Below are 21,407 nucleotides of genomic sequence, written 5' to 3'. Positions count from 1 at the left end.
GAGTTTCCTTTTCATTTATGGTGTTTAGGAAAGTCCTATTCTCTGTAAATTCATCTGATGTTTTTAATTGCATTTTTCACTAATTAATATGTAATCACATTTCAAGTAAACAGGTTACTGCAGGTCTGTCTGTCAGACTGTTGAGGAGAGAACATTGGGTTTGATTTAATCCTTTGGACTTACAGGTAATGGATTTGTTTGTTTTGCTTATTTCTAAAATAATCATCAAATGTGATACTGACATTCCTTTGATTTTTTTTTTTTTTCCTTTAAGAGAATAAAAAACTTCTCACGTATTTTGGGAAAACCCAGGTAGGTTTTCATCTTTTTACCTGTGTAACAGAACAGTTTGCAGAATGAAATACTGAAAGCACTGCTATCCTAAATTCTCTGTCTTTTTAGAATACCTGAATTACAACATCAGTGACAGATTCAAAAGCTGAAGAAGAAGATGTGCACTTAAATGAATCCTTCATGGAGGATTTCCAACGGGCTTTGAGCCTCTGAACTTGCAGCCTTTGCAGAAATTAAGCAGACAGGAATGAATTCATCTGGGTTTTGTTGCTGCTTTTCCTTGAATGCCCAGGGTCGGAAGGGAAGAAATCTTAGTGATTTAAAGTTGTGGATTTCTGACAATGTCAGTGCTTTGTTCCTGAGTGTTGTGTTGAATACATGGAGTGAAGGAGTTTCTTCAGAACCTGAAGATGATCCCTGACTCTGCCCATGGCTGTGCTGGCTCATTTTCCCACCCTACAAATAATCAGGTAATTAATTGTTCTGTATCAAAGCAGGAGGGCAGTTGCTGTTCTTGATATAAGCTTTTACTAGGAAGTGGTGTTTTAAATCTTCTGAAATGCAAAGATAAAATGCTACCTGAATCCCAAATCCTTCTCAGTGCCCTTTCCCAGTAAATATTTGAGAGCTGTGACAGGTGCTTGAGCAAGCAGAGCCTCACAAAGGTGTGCAGGGCTTGCTCTGAAATGTCAGAGCTGTTTGGTGCAGCTTTTTATTGGGCTGACAGGTGCAGTTCAGAGTGACTCATATCCTGATCATCAGCTGTGTTTTTCTTTCCTCAGGTTTCAACTGCCCACAATTAAAGGTAATAAATGAGAGAGGAAACACGGAAGAGCTGCAGCAGAACTCTGGAGGTGAAGGTGAGGTACTGGGTGTGGGCTGGAGGCTGCTGGAGCTGTCAGGGATTTCCCAGCCAGGGCTCTCCTTGGCTTTTATTTTACAGCTCAGGCAGAGAAACCTCAATACTGCAGAAATGTCAGTCAAAAAAAGACAGTTTTTTCTTTTTCAGTGCAAAACAAGACTCTGCATTCTGGCAGGTAAAGACAGAATGTATATTGTGGTAATTATATAAAGTAAATAGTATCTGACTTTTTTTTAATTTGTTCCTAAAAAAAAGTGTAGAAGACATGGTGGACCTACTTGAAAGTGAGGTGGGAAATGAGCTAAAGTAAGATTCTTCTTACCAGGATTTACAGAGCTGAGTAAATGAGAAAATGAGTTTCTATAAACTCCAGCAGAAACCACATGAGATAAATCAGTTCCAGTTCCACAACAAAGAAGGGACAGCTGAGCCCACAGTAACAGGTACTTCATAGTAAGATATACTAAATTTGCTTTTTAAGTACACATTGCTTGAAAACAAAACCAGCCTATAAATAAATGGCCATATGCTTTATCTTCTAGTCTTAATTTAGCTTTTTGACAACCATTCATTGCTTTGTGTTTTCTGTGAGTACAAAGTGGAGTTACAGCCTCTGCTCTGTAGCATTTGCAGGGTCTGGTGATCTTCAGACTCTTTGAGGAGTTGTCCTTGCTCCCCCAGGACAGAGAGCTGGCTGGCCTGAGCAGCAGCCTGAGCTTTTTCTCAGCAGGCTGCAGCTTTGCTGGCTGCTCCAGAATGGTTTTGCACTGGGCTGATCAGCTGGATTTGAAAAATGCATTTGCCTGGTGGTGACCTTTGCCATGGAATTGTCTCACCACACCCAGCAGCTCCTGGTCTGAGCCCTGTCCCTCCCTAAGGGAGTTCCCTGTGTGCCCTGTGCTGTGCCAGACACAGACTGGTGTCACTGAGGGGCTGCTCTGCACATCCATGGCTGGGATGAGCCAGCAGCAGCTCTGGCCATTAACAACTCCCATTTCTGCTCTTTGTAGCTTCATCTGAGCTGTGGGAAACCCCTGGCCCTGCTGGGAGAGCAAGGAGCACCTGCACCCAGACACCTGCACAGGTAACTCTGATGGTATTAAACAAACATGGGGCTCTTCATATGTTAGTCCTTTTTGTGTTTAAGATCAGCAAAAGTCTTTTGCTGACAGTGTAGCTAAAACTTTTTATTCACTGCTCTGCAGAAAAGGGCTTGCTTTAGAATCTGTTTTAGAATAATTACTGAATGCAGAGGGGCAAGGCCCTCCTCATTCAAATGAGGTATTTAACTCATTAAAATCTTTCTGTGAAGCCACACAGAAACTGCAGCCCTGTCTCAGGCTGGACACACTCAAAGAGCAGCAGCAGGAACAGGTTTTACTCGTGGCTCTTTGCCCAGGCCTGAAGAGCACAAGGCCAGCTGGACATCCAGCAGCACCTGAGGAGAGCTGGCAGCAGCAGCCAGAAAAGGGAGCCAGCCCTTTTCCTTCACTTGTAAGGATTCATGGAGAGGGAACAAGACACCACCACCCCCTCCAGCTGTACACAAGATGTTTCCAGGACAGACAGACAATGATGCAGAGAGTTAGACTTGGGTTTATTTCATGGTTACAGGTAGCCTCCAGCATTGTTTCCCCATTAAACATTGCCTAGGGTCTCCATTATCTGGAACAGAAATACATGGCTGCAGCAGGAAAGCAAAGCAAGAACCCCACCATAGAAGAGCACCTTTGGATTGCAGCATTGCAAACTTGCCCTGTGAGTCTCTGTGCTGTGCTGCTCAGACAACTACTGAATCATGAACACCAAATCAGTTTGAAAGAATTTCTGTGGTCCTGCAAGGAGCAGAAATTGTAAATGGCAGGTTAGTCTGATAAGGAAATTTATTAGTCCATGAGTTATTTTTGTACAAAGTTCTTCTATATAAAAATATACCAAGTTCTTGAAAATTTGAAGCACAGCAAATAAATACTTACAGCTGGTTTGGGGCTGAAAATACATCACCTCTGAGGTCAGAAACATTCTCTAAAATGAGCCTTGGCCCAGCCCTTCAGTGAACTGGGTCCTGCTGGCATTTGCCAGGTCACAAGCTGGGTGTGCTGTAAGTTTTGTCCCTTGTGTCCAAGCTTCCCAGACAGAGGCAGGTGGAAGGTAAGGAGCAGTTCCCAGTGAGGTATTTTTGAAGTTCCCATGCAGCCCGTGGCTCTGCACTGGGAGGGGTGGGACTGACATCGGGGTCATTCCCACTCTCAGCACGAGGAGACAGAACATGGCTGCAAGGACCAAGAGGAAAAAGGTTCAGGTGTTTTCATTTTGTCTCCTAGATTGCCTCAGGACTGGCTGAAGGGCAGGAGCCAGTCAAGAACAGCTGAAGTCCACAGAGGGAGAGCATCCCACTCTTCCGAGGGAAAAGTGAGTCCTTAATGTTTTCCCAGCCTTCCTCACTATCAGACTGAACCTTTTTTGGATGCAGAAGAGCAGAAAGTAAAGCAGTTTTAGTGGTTGTGAACTCCTTGGAGAAGCTCTGAGATTTCTCTCATTCCTAAAAGAAACAAGCAGCTTGTTAGAAGAAACACACAAACCTGTTTCTGTTATGAAACAAAACTACCTCCCATAAAGCATCTCATTTAATTACCTACTTGTTTTCTCTTGTAGAGTGTCCAAGGGGACCAGTGAGCCTTTCCTCTGTATCAAACACTTTAATTTTTCGTTTCTCTATTGATGTTTCATTGCTTGACATTTCACTAGGTTGCAATGCACCTGGCTGAGGTTTAGGGATCAGTAATAAAACTCTGCTCTTTGCCAGTGACCCGAGCCTTTTTCTTTCTCAATCCTGCTGCAGGCAAGGTCCCCTTAAGGAGCATGCAAGGTGTGTTACTTGCAGCTGCTCAGGCTGGCACAGAACTGTCCCCTGGCTGTGTCCCCCCATGGTTGTGTCCAGGTGCTGCTGTGACCTTGTGCCTGCAGCCACCACCACCCCTGCGTGGCCACCCTGCCATTTCTGCAGCCTTTACCTTGTAGCCAGACTCGGCACCACGAGCCCTGCCTGTAACAGAAATAGCTTCTGCAGCCCTGTTTTCTGTTTTTACTCTGAATCACTCCTTAAAATGTCACCACTCTTCTGCATTCCTGGGTTTGTCACTGCCCTGGCTCAAGGGGAGTTTCAGGGATGTGTGCTTTGTATGTTTTAGTAATAGCTTGGAGTCATTAATGTTCCTAATGCAGCCCTCCCAAATCCCTCCTCACCTGAGAGCACGGCAGGACACAGTCCCTCCTACCTGCCCAGCACAGCAACACCCCGGGGCCGGGGTTAGAGCAACGCTGCTGCTTTTGTTCAGGGTAATTACGTGCCAGAGAGAACAACAAAAGATTTTATTTGTACCACACCCACCAATTAGTGCCTGCACCCAAGAGCCAGGACAATTCCCTGGCTGCAGTCAGTCACTTTGCTTCTTGCAGTTAAATTACCACAAGGGCATCCCTTGGATCTCAGTTTGGGTAATAGTTGCTTTGAAGTTAAATTGAACACTTAAGGATTGCAGAGGGAACAGTCCATCTCCTGGAAAACTTACGTGTTTCCAGATTTCCCCAGTCCTCTCAATTACAATGGTTTGTGATTTATTGACAGGTGATGTGACCTTGTAGTCATCAGACAGGAGACCCAGAATAGGATACTGGTTCCTGTACCTGCAGAGAGTTGAACAGATTACTTAACAGAGCCTAAACAAAGGCAAGACCAAATGATGTTTTTTAAAAAGGTGAATAACACATTACTTTTTAGTGATGATGGCTGTCACCCCAGGGGACTGACTGCCAGATAACTTCTCATGCTTCAGTCTGAAGAGCTCCTGAGAAAACCAAAAGCAAACACTGATGTGAAGTAAAGCTTTTGAAGTATCAGTTCACTAAAGCCACAACAAAATATTAGCAGAAATTTGTCTCAACAGTCTGAAACTGCCCTTCCAGAAGGCTGGCAGAGAACAGCATTCAGTTAGAACAAATGCTAACCCCCTTTCCTGAGCCAGGAGAGGAAAAGGGACTTCCTGTAAGGTTCCACCTACACAGTACATGGAGGCCTAAACACAAAAACCCTTAGAAGAGAAATAACTTGTATTATTTTACCTCTTGCTGTTGTTTAATAAAAGCCTCCTTGTCCTCCAGCAGTGATGTCAGTTCGTGCAGCCTCATTTGCAAGTCACTGTTGCTCCCCTCTCTCCTGGTGATGTCCTGCTGGAACTGGCACAGCTGGGACTGCAGAACAAGGCAGGAGCTCTCAGGTGTGGGGGGTCTGGGCAGAGCCCCTCAGCACAGACCCAGGGCTCCAGGGCTGGCATTTCATTAACACCATCATCAGTGACACCCAGGGATTTTCAGGTCAGGAAGTTGAGCCACACAGGAAAGTCAGAAAGTGCTAATTAGACTGAATGCTACCCAGTATTAATTTAATGATTTTATAATTCTAAAGCTAAACCAACACTGAACAGTTGAATTGGCTTTTAGGGTTGGATACTTTGTTACCACTGATTGCCATGAGAGACATTTCCTACATACAGCTGTGACTGGGATTTATTTTTGTTTCCCATTAAGTGTCTTTTCACTAAGTTCTTATATTATCAAGACACACAAAATATCCTTTTAGACAGCCTGCTAATCAGATAGATCCCTATTTTTTTCATGTAAAGAACAGCTGAGTTTCTTAAATTACAGTTTAGGTTTCAAACCATCAGCAGTGTGTAAGTAAAGTAACTGCCCAGGCAGGATAGAGCCAAGAAGTGCCAGTGGCAGCTGTGTGCTGCTGTAGGTGCAGGACAGCTGTCCCTGCTGCAGGCAGTGCCAGCAGCCCCTCTCACCCTGAGGCTGCGGATCTCCCTGTCCTTGTCCTCCCTCAGGCTGTTGATCATCTCCACGTAGCGGCTGGAGAGCTCGTCCGTCGTGGTCTGCAGGCTGGGGCTGGAGCAGCTCTGCAGCACAAACACGTTTTGACTGTGCAAAGGCAGTTCCCATCATCAGTTTTCCTACACTGAGCCCTCCTAGTCTGGGACTCAGCTTCTGCACCCAGCCAGGTGAGGCCTCACCTGCAGCTTGAGGCTCTGGATCTCCTGCTCCAGGGCCCTCTTGCTGTACTCCAGCTCCTTCAGCTGGCACTCCCTGTCGCCCTCGCTGAGCCGCAGGGACAGCAGCTGCTCCTCCAGCGAGCGGCACCTGGCAGTGCTGTCCCTCAGCCCTTGCTGAAAGCACAGGGGCAATGAGCACAAGGGATTCCTCAGGGGAGCACCACACAGCAGGCAGCAGTTACTCAGAGTACCCAAAAATCAGCAAATTGCCCCCATTTTGGCTGCCTGGAGTGACACTGAAAATCTCTCGATTCACCTGCTGCTGACGGTTGTTCTCCCTCAGAGAAGCCAGCATTGTTTCATATTCCTTTACTTGAGAATCCTTAAAAGCCAAATCCTTCTTCAGCAAGACATTGTCAGTTTCCAGCTTCTGCAGGACAAAAGTCAAAAGTTGACAGTCAAAAGCTGCATTTTTTCAGTAAACTCTTCCCATAAAGTGCATCACACTCAGTCATTAATAAAGGGATGTCTTAGAACTGAGAGAATGCTCAAGTTGATTGAGAGTTTGGGGTTTAGGTACACAGCACATACTCTAGTGCCTGTGGCTTTGTGCTGGGAGCCTGGACACTGCCCTTCCAGTCTGTCCCAGAAACAATTTAAATAGAAGCCAACAAAACACCCAAACAAACAAAACCCACCCCAAAACTAAGCCTACTGCACAGACTCCTTGTTCTGTGCTCAAGTTCAAACTCCTCCCTGAACCTTGCATTTTCCAGGACAGTGCTGTCACTTTCCCAGCAGTGCTGATCACTTGGGCTGCTGTGGAGAACACTTCTGCTTCCCCAGCAGGAATTTGCTGCCTGCATCCACAGCCACAGGGCTGGGATGGCTGAGAACCTCTGGAGCTGCCAAAGCCACCCGTGTCCATCCAGCCCCCCTGAGGCACTGCCAGGGCAGCCACTGCCACCAGCACAGCCACAGCTGGAATGGCAGCCCTGGACACAGCTGGATGAGCTGTGGGCAGGGAGGAACAGGACTCACCCCCAGGTCATCCTGCAAATGGCAGAGCTCCTCACGCAGATTCTTGAAGGTGGAAAGCACAAGTCTCAGGGATTTGTCCGACGTCGCTCTCATCTGGGAGGGGAGAAATTAAAAGGATAATTGGGATTAATTAAACAGCTTTGTTTACAATATGCCTGACAAGAAGTATAACAGAAACTGCTTTACAGCTGACAGTAACTTCTAAAGCCATTGCAGAGCCTTTGAAGTGCCCACAGTTTCTACAGGAAACATTTTCATTGCACTTTGTTCTGCAAGTGCTAGTGTTCAATTTCTGCTTTGTAACACAGGACAACACTGTTAAAAGTAGAAGGAACAACTGCCTTTGTACACCAATAAAGGGAAAAATAAATATGTTCGTATGTCACAAAGCTTTCAAAGCTTTGTGCTTACAGTGATTTTTAAAAATTACTGCCCTGCCTGAAAAGGCACAGAGGGATGAGTCATGTTTGAGATCTGGCAAAGCTTTGGGCTCAAGGGTGAGGGAATTTAATTAACATCTGTAAAAATTTAAATTAAAAAAGCTTATACAGCCAACCCCTCCCTTTAAAAGGAAAAAGATCCCAAAGATGAAAGGAGTCACCTGGATGAAAGAGAAAAACCAGAAGTGACCACAGTCCAATATTCCTTTGGAATGTTAATTTTAAAGCCTCTAATAGCTGGGTATTGATTCAGGTAAAAACATAAATTGTTGCATTTCATGATACTTTTACAATATTTAAAAGAAAAATGGACTTGGATACACAAAATAACTGCTCAAGTTGTGACTCTCTTGAATATTCTGTGCAAAATCTGTGTTTTTTTTCCTGTCCAGACAAAAGTGAAACCCTCCTGTGGGTTGGATGAATGAGCTCTCCTGCTCTCTGTCCACAGGGGGCTTTATCCCCACTGGTGCCATGAGACTGAGACTTCATTCCTAGTGTAACTCACCTTTTTGTTTGTTTTGAAATTAAAGCAGAATTTAAATTTCACCTATGGTTTTGTTGGTTTTATTGTGTAATACACTATTGAGTAGTTTGAGAGAAGGAATTTTGTCAAATGGTGAAATTTAGAGTATAAAAACATAAGTCCTGGGCTGTGCAAACCCTTTCCTCCTGCTGGCCAAGGGCTCTGAGAGCACTCTGATCCTGACACCTGCTTCCCCAAAAGCCATTGTGGCTGCAGTTTCTAATCACAGCTGTGAGGATGTAAAACCAGCTGGACACAAAGACAACAGGAAATGCCTGTTCCAGCTTTGTCACCTGGAGCTGAACCAGCCTCCCAGGACAGTGTGCCAGCATCAGCCCATGGAATATCTGGGGGGTTGGTGTCCATCTTCCTTGTAAGAGAAGCACAGAGGAATTCCAGCTGGAAGGGATGGGGGAGGTCACAGCAGGGCAGCTGCTAACTCAGACCAGGCTGCTCCTTCCCAACTTCTTTCCATTGGACTTTTTTTACCAGGAAATGATTCCAAGGTGCAGCTCCCAGGTAGGATCACCCTCCCCCTACCTGAGGGAGCCCAGATCAGGACACTCCTGCTGAGGCTGCTCTGGATCCTGCTCTGACACACCTGCCTGACAAAGACAGCTCTGAGTGCTGAGCTGTGCTTTTGGCATTCAGCAACAAATGGAACCATTCCTGTTGTGGTTCAGGTGTAAAGGGTTTTGTCCTGGGCTGGTTCTTCAGCTCCCTCCCTGCTCCATGCCCAGCCATAGGGTTGGGCTGGGAGCAGGTGGGATTCAGGCTCTGCTTCTGGGTTTTTAGCACCTCCTATTTGTGTTTGGCTTTTAAAGTAAAGCCTTAATGCACAACACAAAGATGAAAGGTCTCTGTTCTCCTGTCAGTGGTCCAAAGCCAAGACAGTTTCCAGTGAAACTGCAGGAAAGCCCCAGCAAAAACTCAGCTTAAAACACACAAGTGGACTGTGGCACTTCCCTTAAAGCCACCATTCCACCCCCTTCCCTCTGGAAACAATGGGATGAGGGAATGCAGAGTGAAGGGTGCTGTGTACCAAGCCCTGCTGTGTGAGCAGCTCCTGCTGCTCCCAGCCTCCCATACCTGGAGGAGATAACGAATCTGCTGCTTTGTTGCCTCAGACAGTCCTTTGGGAATTAATTCTTCAATATCTTCAGTCTAAGCAAAGAAGGGAGGAAAGGGGAGACATCTTGATTAAGAATTTTGCCTGGTAGATAGCAATGTGGTTTCTTCATTAATTACACAGCTCTGCTATGAAAAACACTCTTAGTACAAGGCAAATAAGAACAAAAATAGATCAAAGTCTATCCAGAAAACTTCCAAAGTCTTTTATATGTGGGGCATGTACAAAGTGAGATAAAATGATACATGAAGCATATATTCAAATCCTTAAATTTAACATTTAAAAGCACTATTCAAACCAATCCTGTCTCAGGAATTAACAGCTGATGCTACAACAACTCCCAGCAGTTTATGATGGGGAAAACCTGGTGTTTCTGAATGGGCTGCCAATAAACCCCAGATGACCACCAGGAGATGCTGCCAGGATTCAGTGGCCTTTGCTTCCTGCAGGTGAGCCCTGCACAGGTATTTCTGCTCCATTCACACTGAATGCCTGAGCAGCACCTGCTGCTCAGCAGCAGCTTCACTGGCCAGGGAGTGAAAGAGCCTTTGCAAAAAACACACTGTAAAAATACAGGTACCTGTGCAAGTCATCTTCCACTGAAACCATTAGTGCAACAGCAGGAGAGACTTCCAGATTTTCACTCTCAGACTGGAATAATGCAAGTTCCTGAAGTTTCCTTTCATTATTACCACATTTGCAAATAGCTGCCTGGCAGTAGTTTTCAGGCTCTGAATGATTCTACCAAGCAGGAAGCATTAACTAACAAAGACCAGCCTCCTTCATTTGGCTAAATTTGCTTGAACCCTCCTCCCACTGGTGTCAGGGGACAGCCTGGCCTTACCTGGCACGTGAATTCGATGTCGTGGTTCCTGAAAAACACAAAAATTCAAGGATCTGTTAACTGCAAGCTGCTTGAGAACTGTCAGGGTTCAGGCCTGTATTCAGCACTGAAAGATTATCTGGGCAATACAGAGCAAGAAAGGTCTTTATCAGCTGAAGAGTCATGACCTTCCCCCTGTGGAGGAATTCCTGGGGAGGCTGGAGTCCTGCAGGAGCAGGGCTAACACAGGCTGGCTATCCCCAGTCCTTTGGGCAGTTATCCCAATTATGGGCAGCTAACCCAATTACTCCCTTAATTGCCTGGGTAATGGTTTGCCCACAACTCTGCTGCAATGCACTGCCCTGCCCCAAATGTTGACTTGGCACTTTCAGCATTTCTGTGATGGTTAAAATCCCTTTTTTCCCCCTGCTACAGGATCACTTTCCTTATTCAGTGACCTTGGAAAGCACCAGACAAGATGGGGAGTGAGGAAGAAGAATGAGGGTGATTGGGAGGGAAGGGGGAGATTGTGCTCACTGCCTGCTGTGACTCATTTATTCCCACAGATGGTCTGCAGGGCTCTGCAGAAAACATGTTTAATGTTCATTTGGATGTAGAGACTGAACTTTGTGCCTGGTGATGGCTGTCCTTTAATCCATGACAACATCACAACAGGACAGAGAAAATTTGGATGTTTGGGTTGTTTCTTCAGGACACAGCAATAGAATTGTGTCATGAAATACATGTCAGAGTGTGCTGTAAGTTCTTGTTTGCTCAATGTACAAACACATATGGGCTACACAATTCTTAAGCATCAAATTCAATAAATTTCCTTGGCTTACAGCATTTCTAATACCTCAGTTACTTGCAACTCAGATGAATGCGTAAAACATTCAGTCAATTCTAGCTGTCAGGAAGAAACAAAGAGCACAATTCACCAACAGCACTGTCAGCTGTGCAGTGCTGATGCCTGGGGCAGGAGGGACAGATCCAGTGGCAGTACCTTGTCCCAATCTTCTCCACGTGCTGCAGCAGGCAGCTGTACAGGTCGGTGCTCTTGCGGTGCAGCTCGGCCAGCAGCTCCCCAAAGAAGCGACAGTCCAGCTGCTCAGGGCTGTCCTGGGGGCAGCTCACCTGGACACAGGCAGCACATCAGAACAGCACCCCTTCCCAGGATCAAAATGCTACAAGCATTTGGGTCTGACTGTTCTAGTAATTTGCACTTATTTACACTTTTCTTGGTAGGGAGTCTTGTCTTCTATGTCTGCTGGTTTTCAATAAACTCTACAGAGAGGAATGACTTCCTTTAGAACTATAAGAAACAGGCCAAGTACCTCTTCCACAGCAGTGTCCTCTGCTCTATGGGAACACAGCCCAAATTGAGTGTCCTGAGCTGCCTGATGGGAGTGTCAGGCTCCAGAAGGTTCTGCACAGTCTGAGACCAAGGTCCCCAGGGTGTTTGTCACCCAAACACCGACTGGGTGCACAGGAGGGACCTGCTGCACTCCCTCCCCAGCTGCACCAACAGGCTACAGGAACACCAGGAAGCTCCTTTTGTGCTTCCACTGAATCCGTGTCAACAACTTTTGCATCAAATTGAAATATATTTGAAGCCCTGTTTGATCAGCATGGGAGGAGAGGAACCCTGAGCCTATGTTTGCTGAGGTTACAGAGCAATGCATGTTTCCTCGCAAAGCAGAGGCTGTGCATCCCTCAGACTGACAGGCGAAACCCGACTGAATTGATGGGTAAAGAAAAACACAACCAAACAGCCCGGTGAGACTGAGCACAGTTAAACACCACGGGCTGATCCCAGTGCACACCTGGGCACAGGTCTGTGACAAGGAGAAATACAATTCCTCAAACAGCCTTTCCCCCCAACAGCACCTGTGAAAACCCAGACAGCCCCAGACAGACACGCAGACAAGGCTGCGGCGCTCAGAGTCCAACAAATCCTGCAGACTGCAGAGCCATAAACTCGCTCACTCCCGGAGTTTCGCCTCTGCCTGAGAACAAACCGCGCCCAGAACAAAGCGCAGCCCTCACCAGCTCGGGGGGCGCCGCGCCCCTCCTGACGGGGTGTGCCCGGCACTCGTCACCGCCCGGGCCCGGGCACAGCTCGCAGGGAGAGCCCGTCTGTGTCTGCCGGCACTGCTGCGGGGGCGGCGGGCACTGCGGGCACGGCTCCGCCGGGCACTGCGGGAACTGCCGCTCCTGGCGGGAGAAGGACCCGTTAGCGCTGCACAGGGTGGGGAATAAACCTCGATTGTTAATGAAACGTGTCTGCGGCACTGCTGGGTGAGCGGAGCAGCGGGCACTGCTCTGCCAGGCACACCTGGAAATGCCTCTCCTGGAACAGGGAGGATCTGTTAATGCTGGACACTGTACAGAGTGGGGAATTAAACTCAATTATTAATGAAACGTGTCTGCGGCACTGCTGGGTGAGCAGAGCAGCGGGCACTGCTCTGCCAGGCACACCTGGAAATGCCTCTCCTGAACAGGGAAGGACCTGTTAGTGCTGGACACTGCACAGAGAGGGAAATTCCTGTCTGGGATATAAAAGAACCTGTTAGTGCTGGACACTGCACAGAGAGGGAAATTCCTCTCTGGGATATAAAAGAACCTGTTGGTGCTGGACACTGCACAGACAGGGAATTGACCTCTCTGGCCAATGTGACTGTGACTGGCAGTGCTGGTGGTGCTTCCAGATGTTTTAATAATCCAAATAAAATTGGTTTTATACCTAACTGAATGCGAGTTTGTCTCCCACTTTTGTATTCCAAGGTTGTAATTCACCAATTTTTCTTCCAGTTTTAATAGGTGTCAGTGAGAAACCAGGTGAAAAACCTTTCCCAAGGTGGATGTCCCATTATACGTGAAAACTTCCTTTAAAACTACATTCCTGATTCCTAAATCTAAACATAGCCCAGGTAACAAAAACCAGAAGTAAAACTATGGTTTACAGGGATAAACATAATTTTTCATTATTTTCTTTGCACATCATTTGCAGAAAGAAAGAAGCTATTATTTATAATTACATTTTTTTCCCTGTCCACTTCAGAGATTAGATAGGCATGAAAAATTGTTTTACAAAACAAAGTAAAAAAACCTCAGGCAAATTACTCTGAGATATTTTAAATTTCATTTTTTCTTTTTTGATGGAAATGTTTCAGAGAAAAAAAATGGAGCATTAATTTTGCTATTGACAAAACACCAATTGTGAGATGAAACTGGAGACAGGTTTGACATACATTTTTCGAGAGTTAGTAAAAAAAAATTGTGAGGTTTTTTTTTTTTTTTTATAAAAATCTATCTTGGTTGTTCTGTTGTAAAGCTACTGCAAGAAAATAATTCACAGCCACTATTCTGATATAGACTGACAGTATTAGAGATACAACAGCAGTTTTCATTGTCAGATAATAAAAAATTCTTAGGAAAAACACAGCAAATATTCCACCTTCTGCTCTCCTTAAATATTGCTCCATTTTCTTTGAATGTGTCCTAGATCACAACAAGGCAGTTCTCAGGTTGGCAGCTACTCCTAACAAAAATAAGGAAAAAACCCAAAACCAACCCAACCCAGAAACATCAATTTTCTGCTACCAACAATAGATAATATAAACACCCAACTTACTTGGAGAGGATTTAACAGCTCATATTTTCTTATTGTCTTTTCATAAATGACATTATTTCCAGGAGAGAAACTGGCCCCTCTAAGAAAAGGGGATAATGGCTCCTGTAAAACAAGTAAATAAAAAATTCTTAAATTTTGTGAAACAGCAAACTCAAGATTAGGGTAATTTTGACTAAAAATGGATAATTTAAAGCTATGTGATGTCCTTTATGATGTGAATGTGTGAGTGTGTGTCCATTGTGTGAAACAAATACAGTAATTAATCACTATTAACAAAGATTTAAGTGTTGAGAGGTGGGAATGGCCATTCTGCAGTGTCTTCAGTGCCTCTCAATTCCATCTCCCAGCCTCAGAGGTGGGAGCTGTGTTTTCTCAGTGTTGATCACCCCGAGGAGGAGCTGGGGAAGCCCAGCACAGTTTCCTCACCTGATCCGGGTTCTCGATAATGATCCTGCGAATGGTGCCCTGCAGGGAAGGAAAAAGGGCTCAGAGGTTACTGCACTTCAACTCCAGCACCTTTTCTGGCAGAGGAACCTCAGTGTGGACATTGGCTGTAAATACTTTGGGATCCACTGGCCACAATCACCTGGAGATGTTTTAAACCCAGGGCCTTCACACCCCAAGGGAATTGGTTCATGTAGAGCACAGCAGAACACAATCCATCACTGCATTTTAAGAGCTGGGTTTTTCTCAATCCCCTCTCGCTGGTCTGAGTGAATGAGTCCATGTTTTCTGTAAGTGCAGCAGAACAGGCTACAAACCAAAGCTGGTTGAGGCTTCCTGGATCCCGTGTTCCAGTCCATCTCTTATTTTCAATTTTTCACACTACACATCAAATTCAGCTGGAGCAGATGGAGATGCATCATACTCTGTGTCTCACCAAGGTATGAAAATTTGGATTTTGCTTAAACTCAGAAGTGAACAGGTAGAGGAGCTGCCCAACAACCCACTGGGTCACATCCAGTGCACACAACTCCACAGCTGCCACCTTTGGGAATGATGCTCACCTGGAGCATCTGCACATTCCTCAATGAAAAATGAGATGTGCCTCTTTAAATTACAAAAATCTGTCCCTGGCAGCAGCTTTGCTTTCAAGTAGATTTCCTCAGGTTTTGCCCCAGCTCTGTCTAGAAGCAGTTGAAGACACTGTCCTCCACCAGTTCTAATAAATCATACATTGCTCCAACTCTTCCCCTCCAGGTCCTTACCCAAACAAGCAGAGCTCCCACTGAACCCAGTCTAAGGACTGGGCAATCTGTCAGTTTACAGCACACTATTTATTCTCCCTCCCAGCACAAACCTCCAATTTTCATAATGAATCATTTCTTCCCCAAAGCCAGGGGGAAGTTTATGTTGTTGCAGTTCAGTCTCAGACACTCTCAGCCAGGTGAGAGCAGGTCTGAAGTAGGTCAGGTTCCTGTCAACTGTTGCATAAGTTTAGGAAGCCTGGAGCAGTTTTCCAAACCTCCCAAGAGTGAATCATAACAGCACCAGGAAAGAGAAACAGAAGTAAAAAAGAAACTGTTTTTGCAGCAGTCAGAGTAATTAGGAAATTTCAAAATTAAAACTGTTGCAGAAATTTGGGGAGCTGCTCAGTGCTGCTGCCAGCCCATGTGCCAGCAGGGCTCTGGGGACACAACACAGAGAAAAGACAGCACAGAGAGGTGGAACATGCAGCCCAATGCTGCACCTGCAGAACTGGAACTGAAAAGTGAAATACTCAGCAAAGGAATGGCCACTGGTCCCAGGGCAGGCACAGCCTGAGCACGGTGCCTGTGCTGGAGCTGTGACACCAGAGCCATGGGACAGCTTCATTCCACACAGGGACAGCACACAGCCATTGTGTGACACTGAACAACAGCCCTGGAACTCACTGAAAGGCTGGACAAACGTGCCAGGACTAACTCAGAACCTAGGGAGGATTCACATCCAGGGTGTCTCCAAGGAATAAACCCACAATGCAGCAGTCTGGAGCATTTTAGGGTGAAACACATCTTTGTAATATTCACAGGACAGTCTCATTGTAGATGCAATATTATACAGAACCTAAGAATGCTTTGCCTGGATAAAATTATGCTTATTTTTGAGTTACCCAAACTCTTTTATTTTCAAAGAACTGCTTTACAAACACAGATTTGCCTGCCCTTTCTCCCATTCCAGCAGAGCAGGCTGGACTGGCACAGGCTGGGAGGGGACCAAGAGGCAGAATTGCTGTGTCTGTGCCAGCCTGGACTGCCCACACACAGCTCGGGGCTCTGCACAAGGAGCTGCCACCTCCAGGGCTCTGGAGCTGTCCCCAGCACTGGGGACACTGCCATGGAAAGGATCTCAGGCTGTTCCCATTTTCCAGCATTCCCAAGGGGTGTAGCTCAGGCTGCTCTCCCCAAGCAAAGGTGCAGTGTTTGGAGATGCAGCATTTTCTAACTGGGAGAAGGAAAGGGAAGGTGGGATTGCAAAGGGAAAGCCCAGTGCTGTTGTGGGTTTCAGAGGCATGACTGGGTTTGGAATTTATGACAGTTAGTCTGGGTCTGTTTTACAGAATCACAGAATGCTTTGGGTTGGAAAGGATTTTGAAGTTCTTCCCCTTCCAACCCCCTGCCATGGGGCTTATAAGGAGAATTAAAAAAGGTAACACTAAAAATTCTGTAAACATTTCTGCTAATCTTTAAGATTTTTAAATAAAATGTTTTAATTTTAGAATAAGCATTTGCTAGATTTATCCTCACTGTGTGCCAATTTTATGTAGAAGCAATCAATTCAGTCTTTTTTTAAATTTCAACAGGTTACCCTTGGCTTCAGCCAACCCAGAGATGAAAGTGAGAATTTCATCTATGTCAAAGGCCTTTATCCACAACACATTGTCTTGCTAATTACAAGCAATCCAGTCATCTGCTCATAATTTATGAGTTCCAGTTGGCAGGTGAAATGGGGAAATGGCAGGCTGTGTTACAACACAGACCAGCCCTAAAGCTGGTTAATATTACACCATTTCATGGGAGCCCTTTGCACGTCACAGAACTGAGCCCAGCCACACAAACACCTGACTCCCAAAGATTCTCTCATGGACAGAGGACCTCTACAGAGTCAGGGTTTTCCCCTCTGCAAATGTTTTATATGTACCACTTCATAAATTATCTTTTCATGACCATGGAGAAGGGATTCATACACATAACCCACACTGGAAGGGAATTTATTCCAAACACTTCTCATTTAGATCAAGCAGAGCAAAAATTGCTGTGAATTACTCTAAGGACAAAACAGAGTTACACCAAGAAAGTTAAAAACCCTGAATCCTGAACCACAAAAAGTGTCAGCACATGTGCTCTGTGCACACACCAGTTTCAAATTCTCCCTCTCTCCAGCTCATTAGAAGTGTACACAAACACAGGAGCACACCCCAGCCACATGGCTGGGCACTAGCACTGCACCAGCAGGGATGTACAGGATTCTTGTTGCTAATCCACACAAACTCTGCAGAAGCAAATTAAATATTGCTCAAAGACAGCCCTTTGCTTTAGCAGCAGTGCAGAGCTGAAACTGCAGCTCTGGGCTGCCACTAACCCCAGATTCTCCTGTTACAACAAACACAGAGTGAGTTTGGTACCAGCCCCTTATTCACTTCATGTGGCCCTACACAATGGGCTCAAAGGGCGACTGATCCACTCTCTGGGAATGTCCTGCACCCCTCCCAGGGCTTCTCTCTGGCAACTCCCATTCAGCACCAAATACTTCTGCCTCCTCCCAGCTGACTTCCCTGTTTATTACTGTTTTCTGCTTTAATAACTTCCTAATAATCTGTATTAGGCGCCTTCCTTCTCCACCACTGAAACTGCAACCCACACAGAGCCTGACTGAGCTACACCCTCTTGTCTTTAAAGTCTCGTCCAGCAAAACACTTCAGCAAGAAATTAGTTTTCATCAGCAGGACATAATGGATTCAGTGACTAAAACAGATGTTGAAAATTAAACAACTTCCATAGAGCAGTGACAGCATTTGAGTCTGTAATCCTTGTTCACATACTTATCTAGGCAGAGGAAGCCTGGGACTGCAGTGTTTATGCCAATGAATATTTAATTAATTAACTCAATCCAGACTATCATCCAGCCTAGCTGAGCAGATCACTTATCTGGGAGGTGAGAGACCTGTGTTTACACTCCTGCCCTACATCTTGCAAAAGAGGATTAAGGATACAGAGGGAATGGCTCTGCTATTACCAGCTCCTACAAAGCCAATATTATCACAGACTCATTCAGGCTGGAAAACTCACCAAGATTATCGAGTGCCAAGGCTACCACTCAACCATGTCCTCAAGTGCCACATCCACACATTTTTTAACACTTCCAGGATGATCAGTCCACCAATTCCCTGGGCAGTGTGTTCCAATGTTTAACCATCTATTCCATGAAGAATTTTTTCCTAATATCCAACCTAAACCTTTGCTAGCACAACTTGAGGTTGTTTCCTCTTGTCCTTGTATTAGCACAGCTGCTCGCTCACTTCCCAGGATTTACATAAACCATCCTGGAGAGGAAGGCAGCCCTCAAACTATGCAAATACTGCTTGGAAAGGAATTCAGACCCTGTATTAGTCTTAATCCAGATTCTTTTTGACAGGTAAATATAACACAGGAAAGAAAACTCAGTAAGAGTTCAGCTTGAAATAAATGTGCATTGCCATTTGAGTACAGCAGAGCAATCCTATCGATGTTAATGATACTCTGCTGCATGAGGAAAAAAAGGTTTGAGAATAAATCCCCATCTCCTTGCTGGTTTTGCAGTCAAATCTGTTCTTAAACCATTGGTTTCTAGTTTTAATATACCATTTGCATGTGTTAAAACGACATTCAATTCCACCAAAACTTTCAAGCCATGTCTTGGATACACACACAACAAACCTGCTGAGCTTTGCAGCACCTCATCCGCGGACTGAGCGCCTGAGCTCGGTTTGAATGGGAGCAGCAGCGATCCCAGAGCTGATCAGCGCTCAGGCTGGGAGCGGGATCTGCAGGAGCCGCCCCAGGGCAGCCGAGCTGCGGGGACGGAGCCGGCAAAGGCGGCGCTCCCAGGGGAACGGGGAACGGTGACACCGCGCTGGGGCCGCTGGCATGGCCGGGAACAGCCCGGGATGGCTGCCCGGAGCGGCCACAGCGGCTCTGCCGTGTGGGGAAACGCGCGGGGCAGCGGAGGGGCCGGGGCTGGGGCTGGACCCGTCCCGACACTGGGACCCCCGAGCGCACCGGGGCGGGACCCGGCTAAGACAGCCCGGGCGGCAGCGGGTCCGGTCCGTGTCCCGGTGCCGGTCCGGAGCATCCCCTCACCCCAGGCGGGTCCCGGTCCGGTCCGTGTCCCGGTGCCGGTCCGGAGCACCCCTCACCCCAGACGGGTCCCGGTCCGGTCCGTGTCCCGGTCCCGGTCCGGAGCATCCCCTCACCCCAGGCGGGTCCCGGTCCGGTCCGTGTCCCGGTCCCGGTCCGGAGCATCCCCTCACCCCAGGCGGGTCCCGGCCCGGCCCGTGCCCGTCGTACCTGAGGCGGGTCGCAGCCGTGGCCGCAGTCCAGCGGCGAGGCGGCCCGGGAGGAGCAGGAGGTGCTGACCCGGCGGCAGCCCGGCCCGTAGGTGCGGAGCCGGTCGTAGGGCACGTCCTGCTGCGGGTGCGGAGCGGGGTCCAGGCAGGGCAGCGGCCGCGGCGGCTCCGGGCACGGCGGCGGCTCGGGGCAGGCCGGCGGCTCGGGGCAGGCCCGGCGGGCGGGCAGCGTGCTGTAGTGCTGCTGCCGCCGGTAGTAATGCTGCTGCTGCTGCTGCTGCTGCTGCTGCTGCGGGAGGTGCGGGGGCAGCGCGGGCGGCTGCAGCTGCTGCTGCGCCCCGAACATCGCGGCGGGACTGCGGGGCCGCGGCGGGGCCGCTCCGGCTTTACCTGCGCGGCCGCACCTTGGGCGGGGAGCCCCGGCCCCACCCCGCCCCGGCCGGGCCGGCTGCCGCACCGGCAGCGACATCAATACCGGCACCGACATCAATACCGGCAGCGACATCAATACCGACACCGACATCAACACTGACACCAGCACCGAGATCTATACCGGCACCGGCACCGAGATCGATACCGGCACCGACATCAATACCGACACCGACATCAACACTGACACCAGCACCGAGATCTATACCGGCACCGGCACCGACATCAATACCGGCACTGGCACCGACATCAATACCGGCACCGACACCGAGATCGATACCGGCACCTATTTCGGCACCCGCACCGACACCTGCCCAGAACGGGCTCCACGCTCCCGGTACAGCACCAAGCACTGGGAGAAAAGCGAAACCCCACGCTGTTCAATACCCCTGTGCTATTGTTCTCTTTACACCAGGTGTAGGGGGAGTGTAAACTCATAGTTACCTGTTGCTCAAAGGAATTTAAATGTTCATTTCACGGGAGGTTGTGAACTTGGCCACAGAGCCTTTCCCTCCCGCAGAAGCCGCGGTCGCTTTTGCCGGCTCGCAGGAGGCTCTGCCCAGGAAAGGAGCTCGTTCTGTACCTGCATCCCTGCACTGCATCCCTGCATCCCTGCATCCCTGCACCCCTACACTGCATCCCTGCATCCCTGCACTGCATCCCTGCACTGCATCCCTGCACTGCATCCCTGCATCCCTGCACTGCATCCCTGCACCCCTGCACTGCATCCCTGCATCCCTACACTGCATCCCTGCACCCCTGCACTGCATCCCTGCACCCCTGCACTGCATCCCTGCATCCCTGCACCCCTACACTGCATCCCTGCACCCCTGCACTGCATCCCTGCATCCCTGCATCCCTGCACCCCTACACTGCATCCCTGCACTGCATCCCTGCACTGCATCCCTGCATCCCTACACTGCATCCCTACACTGCATCCCTACACTGCACCCCTGCACTGCATCCCTGCATCCCTGCACCCCTATACTGCATCCCTGCATCCCTGCACTGCATCCCTGCATCCCTACACTGCATCCCTGCATCCCTGCATCCCTGCACCCCTACACTGCATCCCTGCATCCCTGCACTGCATCCCTGCACTGCATCCCTGCACCCCTACACTGCATCCCTGCATCCCTGCACTGCATCCCTGCACTGCATCCCTGCATCCCTACACTGCATCCCTACACTGCATCCCTGCACCCCTACACTGCATCCCTACACTGCATCCCTGCATCCCTGCATCCCTGCACAGCATCCCTGCATCCCTGCACCTGCACCGCAGAGCACAGGCTGTTGGCAGTGACCAACTGCTCTGAGCGTCCCAGCACAGTTTGGGTTGAAAGGAACCTTAGACCCCATCCAGTTCCACCTTCTGACATGGGCAGGAATTCTTTCCACTATCCCAGGTTGCTCCAAGCCCTGTCCAACCTGGCCTTGGACACTTCCAGGAATGGAAAAGCCATAGCAGTTCTGGGCAACTTGTGCCAGGGCCTCACCAGCCTCAAAGGGAAGAATTTTTCCCAGTATCCCATCTAATCTCACCCTCTGTCAGTGGAAAGCCATTCCCCCTTGTCCTGTCATTCTCATCATTACATATGGAATATCACATGGTCCTCATCTAGAAAGGATGGAGTTTGTTATTATTCAA

General features: G+C 48.0%; 1 protein-coding gene and 1 long non-coding RNA gene across 5 annotated transcripts; one reads left to right on the top strand and one right to left on the bottom strand.

The window, feature by feature from the left end:
* The first annotated feature begins 129 nt into the window (after positions 1-129).
* Positions 130-9,918, top strand: LOC306808543. Of its 2 annotated transcripts, none has more exons than XR_013776060.1 (5): positions 130-764; positions 1,077-1,154; positions 2,167-2,240; positions 3,481-3,568; positions 9,659-9,918. It is a non-coding gene; the product is annotated as an uncharacterized lncRNA (long non-coding RNA). The 2 variants fall into 2 exon arrangements; XR_013776061.1 differs by lacking the exon at positions 9,659-9,918 and adding an exon at positions 3,812-4,385.
* POF1B (POF1B actin binding protein) lies at positions 2,733-19,712 on the bottom strand. Of its 3 annotated transcripts, XR_013776059.1 has the most exons (16): positions 19,329-19,706; positions 14,230-14,268; positions 13,804-13,905; positions 12,216-12,383; positions 11,173-11,303; positions 10,191-10,218; positions 9,307-9,381; positions 7,252-7,344; positions 6,527-6,640; positions 6,232-6,384; positions 6,007-6,117; positions 5,279-5,407; positions 4,931-5,004; positions 4,729-4,843; positions 3,133-3,698; positions 2,733-2,991 (listed from the first exon to the last, which is right to left on the bottom strand). XR_013776059.1 is itself a non-coding variant. In XM_079319202.1 (15 exons), the coding sequence occupies exons 1-15, from the start codon at positions 19,671-19,673 to the stop codon at positions 3,693-3,695; spliced, it is 1,683 nt and encodes a 560-aa protein (XP_079175328.1). In that variant the 5' UTR covers positions 19,674-19,706; the 3' UTR covers positions 2,733-3,692. The 3 variants fall into 3 exon arrangements, 2 of the variants coding, with proteins under 2 accessions (XP_079175328.1, XP_079175327.1); XM_079319202.1 differs by having other exon boundaries at positions 2,733-3,698; XM_079319201.1 differs by lacking the exons at positions 2,733-2,991; positions 3,133-3,698 and having other exon boundaries at positions 4,510-4,843; positions 19,329-19,712.
* Between the last annotated feature and the right edge of the window lie 1,695 nt (positions 19,713-21,407).

Source organism: Erithacus rubecula (genome assembly GCF_903797595.1).
Source record: "Erithacus rubecula genome assembly, chromosome: 15".
In the NCBI taxonomy this organism is placed as follows: domain Eukaryota; kingdom Metazoa; phylum Chordata; class Aves; order Passeriformes; family Muscicapidae; genus Erithacus; species Erithacus rubecula.
The sequence above is the reverse complement of the archived record's forward strand: the minus strand, read 5'-3'. Positions and strand labels throughout refer to the sequence as shown.

Bases quoted from the DNA above. Each gene is read 5' to 3' on its own strand.
- POF1B (XM_079319201.1), bottom strand. From the start codon at position 19,673: ATGTTCGGGGCGCAGCAGCAGCTGCAGCCGCCCGCGCTGCCCCCGCAC. The intron at 12,384-13,803 runs GTAAGTTGGGTG...TTCTCCCGCCAG, and splicing joins AGCTGTTAAATCCTCTCCAA to GAGCGGCAGTTCCCGCAGTG. The intron at 7,345-9,306 runs GTATGGGAGGCT...CTCCCCTCCCAG, and splicing joins AGATTCGTTATCTCCTCCAG to ATGAGAGCGACGTCGGACAA.